The sequence below is a fragment of the Phragmites australis genome, chromosome 6, assembly GCF_958298935.1.
Source record: "Phragmites australis chromosome 6, lpPhrAust1.1, whole genome shotgun sequence".
NCBI lineage: Eukaryota > Viridiplantae > Streptophyta > Magnoliopsida > Poales > Poaceae > Phragmites > Phragmites australis.
The window spans coordinates 38,969,633-38,977,690 of record NC_084926.1 but is presented as its reverse complement, the minus strand read 5'-3'; the positions used below and the strand labels follow the sequence as shown (position 1 = coordinate 38,977,690).

Genomic DNA, 8,058 nt, shown 5'->3' with positions numbered 1-8,058 from the left:
CTTGGCCTGGGCATCATTTTCCCTCGGGCCAGCAGTAGGCCACCATGACCCATTAGCCTGCAAGGTTCAGGACCGCGTAGCCCAGCACAATGCTAGCCCATCAGCCCATTCGCACGGTACAACCCCAAAGGAATAATACCAAAGCCTATGAACAGTACAATATAGGAACATTTTCTTATTTTTCAAAAATCTTTTTTCTAGAGAATATTCTAGGGAATATTCTCCTCTTTTCTTTTTTCCAAATTTATTTGCCGACCAACTTCCAAAGCCCATATCTCTTTCGTTTCAACTCTGATTTCGATGATTCTTTCACCGACATTCTTTCCCATCAGTTTCATAATTTTTGGAATTTATTTTTTGCTTTGTTTGTATTTATTTGTGTTATTTGTGTGCTACGCTTTAGAGACCAGAGAGTTCGAGGAGGAAGAGGAGAAGCCGGGAACGCAAGACTTTGAGCAGGACCCCCTTGAGGACTTAAGCGGAGGCAAGTCTTAATTTGTTTCTCTTGTTGATCATATTGCACCCGGTTTTATCACCACAACTCATAGCAGTCGTTTTTTACCAAATAATTGCATGAAGTATTACTTATCGATATAATTGAATAGTTGATATAGTTATGTCCTATAGTAGATTAGCCAGCCTGATTGCTATCATTCCAACTATAACCTTGATAAGCCTGGAATTACTGTCTCGGTAATACTAATTTCACTAAGATTATTCCCTTGATACTAGTATGCTTATGACTGTGTACCTTACTGTTATTTCATACTTAATCATAACTAGTTTTGTGAAATGTGTGGAACCTGGTGCTTTGGTGTTGTGTGAGTTATTGGGATGGGAAGACTTGCCAGTTAATGATAACAACTGTGAACCTATTAGAGCCAGGGCAAATCAGGATACCCACCGGGAATGCCTTGCGAGTTTAAGTGTTGCGTGTGTGGCAGACTTAGTGTGGAGATATTTGTCTCGGCTCTATTAAGGACCGAGTCCGTGTGAAATCCTACCTAGTCTTCACCGTACAACCACTCGACCATGTATGTGGCAATGCTTAGCCTAAACCCCACCAGCTAGTCTACTGGTCGTCTGGAGGCAGGAGTGCAATGAGAGACCATGGAGCAGGTGTAGGATTGTCGACCCGTTTGGAGGCTTAGTATATGTTAGGAACCCCTGATTAACTCCTGTAAGCGGCTAATGGGATGATGCTGTGGTGAGTAATGGCTTTATTGAGTTGCATTACCACGACGGTTATGTGTTGCAAAGCTCAACTTGTGGGTAAAATATACCACTCTGTAGAGGTAAAATTATTTGAATAACCATATTCACGGTCATGGATGGACTACGATTCGGTCACAACAACTAGCTTGGGTTGCGTGTGTTTTCTTGGAGTGTGAGTGTGCAAGATGTGCTCTATTTTTTGGAAATAGATCCGGCAGTGTGCCGTGAGTTGCCATGGACGGAGTATCCAATAGCATTAAAACTTGGGCCATGGCGACTTTCCACCGTGGCCGAAACCCCCTTCATTTAATATTAGTGATATGGTGTTTTCACAAACCTGTTTTATGAAAATAAACTCTTGCATGTGTAAACTTGACATTTTCATAAAAGTTAACATTACAGGTTTACCCTTGTCAATATCGTTTGCATGTATTTATAACACTTACTGTAGGGCAATGGTTGAGACTTGCTGAGTACGTTTGTACTCACCCTTGTTTGTGCTTACAGAGGAAGATTCAGACTTCACCGACATCAACGGTGAGACTAACGAATAGTCTTGGTCACGTCCGCACCTGAGTTGCTGTAGAAATGGTGTGTCACCATGCTGTTTCTATTGTGCTATATGATGATGTAGATTCTATTGATCGTAGGAATCCCTTATGTATTATTAGAATGGTGGATCTATTTCACTACTCTCCTCATTGTATGATTGTGATATCATCTATTGTAAAACTTATATTTACCAATGACTGATATATAGACTGGTATAATAAAGTTTTAAACATCGGGATGGCTCGAGGCGCTTTAGCAGGTTATGAATACATGTGTGCATTCAGTGATACCATGTGTTTCTTACACATTAAAGGTCCAGAGTCCTCCAAATTTATTGTAAAGAATATACACATATATGTATAGTGTGAGTGAAGATAGGTGGTAACCTAAACAAATTCCTCTCTTCAAAAAAGAGCACGATTTCCCTCTAAACCCACCACTGTTACCTCCCTCCTCCATTACCCGCATAATGGGTAATCAGACTCATGATCTTTTAGGCTCTAACTGATACATGGCACCACAACATATTGACTCACATGTCATGGACTAACCAAGAATAGTGCAGTAAAGAGTGGGCTGTCCTTAAATCACCGTAGTTGAAAGCAAATTTTTATAGAATCCTATCATATAAAAGACAATGTTTTAATAATACGTGTCTACTTTATCTATGCTGTTGAGCTCAATTATTAAATTATAAAATAAATAACATTAATAAAATCTTATAAAAATATTTTAATAACAAGATCCTATAAAATTTAATTGCATCGCAGCTCGCCTCTTCACCCACTTCTCAAACTCAAAGCAAAGCACCGAGGAAAAAAAAAAAGGAATAGACAGAACAGCCCGCGCCGCGACTCTTCTGCTATGGCGAAGCCGGCGGCAGCGAGGAAGCCCTCGGCGGCGTCTACCGTCGCGCTAACGCTCGCCCTGGCCCTCGCCTCCGCGGGCCTCCTCTTCCTCCTGCTCAGCCTCTCGCCCTCCTCCCCGTCCCCGACCGCCCACCAGCACCGCCGCCTCCGCCTCCGCTCCCGCCACCGCCAGATCCCGTTCGACCCTGTCATCGCGGACCTCGAGCGCCGCCTCGAGGACCGCGAGTGGGAGCGCCTCGCCGCCGCGGGGCTGCACGCACCGGGCATGGAGGCGGCGCCCGTCCCCGGCGACCTCTCCGGCGGCGAGGCCGACGCCGACGAGGACTATATCAACGACGCCGCGCGGTTCAACGTCACGCGCCGCGTGGAGGCGCTGTTCCCGAAGATCGACGTGGACCCCGCCGACGGCGCCGTCACGGGCGCCGAGCTGGCCGCGTGGAACCTGGCGTCCGCGCGGCGGGAGGTGCTGCACCGCACCGCTCGGGAGCTCGAGCTGCACGACCGCGACCACGACGGTCGCATCGCCTTCTCCGAGTACGAGCGGCCTAGTTGGGCCTGGCGGTTCGACGGTACGTACATGGATGTACAATTGGAGCTATTTTGCGCTTGTTTGTTGTACGAGGTTTGGATCCCTGTACTAAATTTGGGTATCGCGTCATATTCTTACTTAGGAAGTTCGTTTTTTTAGACAATACTTGTAATATTACAATGTTAGCTGACTACCTGGGTAAACACGGCAATGCATTTAGTGAATACATGGATTTGGGGATCCATGAGCAGATTTTCGGGCTACATTGTGATGTCAAGACGTAAACGGAATGAATTTGAAATGACTTAACATAACAATGCAGTTACGCACTCTAATAATAATCCATCTTTGCTGATCCCTTTGCCATGTGTTTTAGCCATGTTGAAGCCACGCAACTGAAGTTTGATGTTTTAGTTTTGCTGGAAGTGCTTTTTTCCAAGGCATCCTGGATATCCTTTCTCTTAAATTTCTAGGTGTTTACATGTAACGCTTCGATTTGAACACTTCAAGTTCTTTTTTTTTCTACAAAATGAAACAGGGGCTCTTGCCTGTTGTTCTGGGAAATTATATAGGATACATGTGCTTGCTTTAGCGTATTGTGCACTGCTCTGATATTGGGATCTAAGTTGCTTGTGGGAACTAGGAACCTTTCCATTTTCCACTGATGGAATCTAGCCTCGAGTCAACATGTCTTTTGTGACTTGTATTCTCGTATGATTGTTATTCCTGATTAGTGCGTACGTAATGCCATGACTTAGGCGGCAAGAGATATTGTTATGAAGTTGGTGTTCTGAAGCATTTTTGTATCACACCAAACAATTGTTCGGATGCATTTTCAATAGATCAGATATGCACATTTTCATTGTGTTTCCTGAGTCAATCAGTAAGGGTTCAATTTCCGTTTTTTCGTACTTGTTGGACAAAGATTCACATGCAGATATATACTGAATAGTTCTGAACTTCTGTTGTTGATTAACCAATTAAGTATATATATATATATATTACATGGGATGAAAAACATACATACGTGCTTGGCCACCTGCTGAGGTCATAGAAAATAGTCTCATGTACGTCCAGATCATAAGTCAACCAATTGGGTGGGATGGTGGACGGACTTCAAGAGAGTAGAGACCATGATTTGCCGCAACTAAATTATCACATACTTGCCTTAACAATTTGAGCACTAAGCCCCGTCTATGTCCAGATCATAACTCAACTAATGATGGGGTGGGATGGTGGAAGGAAGAGCACTTCAATGCATCAGATATGGACAGTGACGGCTTTCTAAATCTCACTGAGTTTAATGAGTATTACTTCCTCTCTGACCACCTTTCTTTGAGCCTCTTGTACTTTCTCGTTTTACCTAGCATTTAGTATTTACTTCGATTTACTGTGTGCAGCTTCTTACATCCAGCTGACACTATCAATCCTAAGCTAATACATTGGTTGTGCAAAGAAGAAGTCAGGTGCAAATTTTCCCTCCAAACTTTTTCCTTGCATGTTTACAATTCAGGTTTCAGTCATCAGCATCATTTTGCATCATCTTAGTAATATTTCAGTTTTGCACAAGAATAATGAAGATGAAAAAGATCCCCCCCCCCCTGATTTCTTCAAAAATCGAAAATTGACATTTTCTTACCAGGATTATAGAAGTAGAAAATAGATATAAATAAAAGAAGATTGTTTATTTGATACTTGCCGGTTGCTACAGTAGTGCATTCCAAGGTTGTAAGTTATGTTTGGCACAGGAACTGACTAGCTAACTACAGCAGGTCTTTGGAATAAATGGTGATTGGCTAGTAGTTTATGTTAGGGTTAGCACTAATTTGGTAATATTAGGCATGCAGAAAATATAGGCTAGTGAACGGTGATTGAGTTTGTTCATTTTGCTTGGAGCCTGTTGCATCAGTGACAAATCACTTCCTGTGCTATTCTAGGTCTGTACAAGGAACTTCAGATCTGACCACATTCTGCACGGTGCTTATAATCAATGAATTAATATTTTAATTTTCATAGACTATTTTAATATTCTAATTTGTAGTATTGCAATGTTGATGCTACATACGGAGATAGGCTTGCACGTGGTTAGGCCAGCCCCAACGGATTCCCTTCGGGGACCAAAATTCCGTCGTGAAGGGATTTTTGTTCCCTTCAGCGCTCCAACGGTTTCCCTTCACTGTTCCCTTCACGACGGGATTCCCAAGATCATTCCCTTCAGGACGGGATTCTCTCTCCTTTCTCTTCACGATTCCCCTCGAAGGGAAGTTGTTAGAGATGAGAGAAAATGAAGGGAATGAGAATGGGGAAGGGAATCGGGAAGAGAACGAAATGAAGGGAATATGGTTGGGGATGGTCTTACTGGTTAGTTGATTACAGCCGGAGCAGATTCTGGCTACATATTTGTGATGTTTTTATTTGATATTATGACAATCTTGTATTTGATTTATCTGCTATGTCAAACAGCTGCATTCTAATGTCACAAATCATTATTTGGAATTTTTCGATAGTGAGACAAGGGTTTAGAAACTAGACTCTGGGGCTTTAATGGAAGATATGGTTGATTCTGTTTGGATTTAGTTTGTAAATGCAATAAGTATAATGATTCTGAAGATATGGTTGATTTTGTTGTTTGAACAATCATAAAGTTCACCATGCTACACTGAAATCCTATCAAAACCAGCTACTTTATGCCTGGGTTGTGTATTGTCCTAATTATTTACAATAGCATATCAGCTGGTACCAAACTGGTTATCCTGGTTGAAATGGTTTTAGGAACCCTGCCAGAATCACATATCTATTTGAGCTTCACACACAGCTGGACATTTTACCGAGATCAACATTTAAAGATCAATTTTTATTGACTATTTAGGGAAAGAGATAAAGACAATGATGGAAAGCTCAATTTCCAAGAGTTCTTCAGTGGATTATTTTACTCGATTCGACATTATGATGACGAAGCTTCAACAGATGACTCCAATGGCTCTGATGCACCTGTTAAAAAATCATTTTCGCAGCTTGATCTAGATAATGATGGGTAAATATTAAAACTTTTAGTGTATTAACTTGTTTGCATGCAATGAAGAAAGAATTTGTCAGACTGATGTCTGAGTTTTTTCCCCATTTTGAAGGCTCTTGTCAGCGGATGAGCTAAAGCCTATAATTGGAAATCTCCATCCATCAGAACACTTCTATGCCAAGCAACAAGCTGACTATGTAATATCGCAGGTACAGCAGGCTGCATCTTGTTTTATTTCGAGGATGTCAGAAGTATGTAATGTGGTTTCTGGGCTTAATTTTTTCAGGTGTTGGAGCAGCAGCTTGGACTTATTTATTGTAGTTTTTTTTCAGCTTCAATTAAGTTGAAAGAGACATTTTATAGTATAGTACGTTTCTCAAGAAAGACTTGGTGACTTCTATTTAATAATCCTTTTCTCCAATGTAGGCTGACACGAACAAAGATGGACATTTGAGTATGAAAGAGATGATTGAGAACCCCTATGTATTTTACAGTGCTTTATTCACAGAAGATGATTATGGGTTTCATGATGAGCTACGCTAGTTCCTTTAAGGCAAGCAAGGACCTAAGCTTGTACCCGTTCTGCTCTGTAAGTCTATAGTTGCTAACTTTCATTTGTCCATGACTTTGCATGCATGTTGTAGCAGCACAAAGCTTTGTGGAATCACCACCTTATGTACACTTTGTTTGGCACTGCTGTGAATAGATCATTTCCATGTGGCTGCAAGCACATTTTATGGTATATCACTTTAGCTTCTTATCGTTTTTAGCCTCGGATTTTTATAACCTTGATATTTCCTTTTCTTTGGCAGGTGATTCTCTGTATAACACGCGCATGTAGTTTCATGCACCCGCTCTAGAAGTAAAGTGTTCTTTTGTAACCTTAACCTTTTCTACATCAGTTTCTCCACATGTAGGGTGAGGAGGTGAGGTGGTATTCGTTCTTTCATTTTTTTTATACAAAAATAGTAGCTTGTTCAAGAATCACATTTTGTAAACAACAAAAACCAGGAAGGTTTACTGTAGGCCATGTATTGGCCTTCCCGAACCCTATCTGTAAAATTGTGCAGATCTCAACTTTGAAAGTAATTGCTTTTGGATTTCCGCGTGTGTGACATTTTGATACCAGTGAACTGAACTCGCTGTCAACTTGCGAGAAAGGGCTCGCTGTTTTGCTTCGGCTCTCGCGGACCGAAGTGCCTGTTTCATGAGTAGAAACGGGCCAAATTCATGCTTGCATGTCACAACTTGCATGTCACAACATACAGGGCTGGCCCTGAGATTTCAGGACTCTGGAGCAAAACTAAAAATAGGATCCTATTAAACATAAATATTAAAATATTTATATATCAATTGTAAAAATAATATTTTAGTAGAGTCTGTGAGTATTTATAATAAGTTGGAATAACTTAAAATGTGTTTGTTACGGTAAGCTGGAATAACTTGAAATGCGTCTGATCGGATGTATTTTAGGTTTTTCTAGTTGATGATCAGATGTATTCCAGATTATTCTAGCTTATTGTAAATACTTGCAGGAATAAAATTTTTGTAAATGCTCACGGGAATAAAATAGTGAAAGATCGGAGTATACGTATGTATGTTTATATTAATACATGCTAGCTAGGTAGAGATACTCACTCGATCAGCTGTATCTGTATGCTTATATATAACTTGCTGCGTGTAGCTCTAGTTACTCGTTAGTACATGCAGCAGGTAGCTTGCAGTTATAGTATGGTTTTAGAGCTATCTGCTCACAGGTGTCAGCATCATAGCACAAACGCTGCACTGATATATTGTAACTGCAATGTTCAGTATGTTGTAACTGTAGTGTTACAATATATTATGCAGTGTTAGTAGCATGATGCAATTAATTTTAT

General features: G+C 41.0%; 1 protein-coding gene across 5 annotated transcripts; it reads left to right on the top strand.

Moving 5' to 3' along the window:
- Positions 1 to 2,562: 2,562 nt before the first annotated feature.
- On the top strand, positions 2,563 to 7,229 carry LOC133922393 (uncharacterized). 5 transcript variants are annotated; one of them, XR_009910457.1, is made up of 8 exons: positions 2,563 to 3,205; positions 4,370 to 4,472; positions 4,566 to 4,631; positions 6,035 to 6,199; positions 6,294 to 6,390; positions 6,608 to 6,734; positions 6,829 to 6,920; positions 6,994 to 7,229. XR_009910457.1 is itself a non-coding variant. In XM_062367717.1 (7 exons), exons 1-6 carry the CDS (start codon positions 2,632 to 2,634, stop codon positions 6,722 to 6,724), a joined length of 1,122 nt encoding a protein of 373 aa, XP_062223701.1. In that variant the 5' UTR covers positions 2,563 to 2,631; the 3' UTR covers positions 6,725 to 6,770; positions 6,994 to 7,229. The 5 variants fall into 5 exon arrangements, 3 of the variants coding, with proteins under 3 accessions (XP_062223701.1, XP_062223703.1, XP_062223702.1); XR_009910458.1 differs by having other exon boundaries at positions 6,826 to 6,920; XM_062367717.1 differs by lacking the exon at positions 6,829 to 6,920 and having other exon boundaries at positions 6,608 to 6,770.
- Positions 7,230 to 8,058: the final 829 nt, after the last annotated feature.

Bases quoted from the DNA above. Each gene is read 5' to 3' on its own strand.
- LOC133922393 (XM_062367717.1), top strand. From the start codon at position 2,632: ATGGCGAAGCCGGCGGCAGCGAGGAAGCCCTCGGCGGCGTCTACCGTC. The intron at 4,473-4,565 runs GTATTACTTCCT...TACTGTGTGCAG, and splicing joins AATCTCACTGAGTTTAATGA to CTTCTTACATCCAGCTGACA. The intron at 6,200-6,293 runs GTAAATATTAAA...CCCATTTTGAAG, and splicing joins CTTGATCTAGATAATGATGG to GCTCTTGTCAGCGGATGAGC.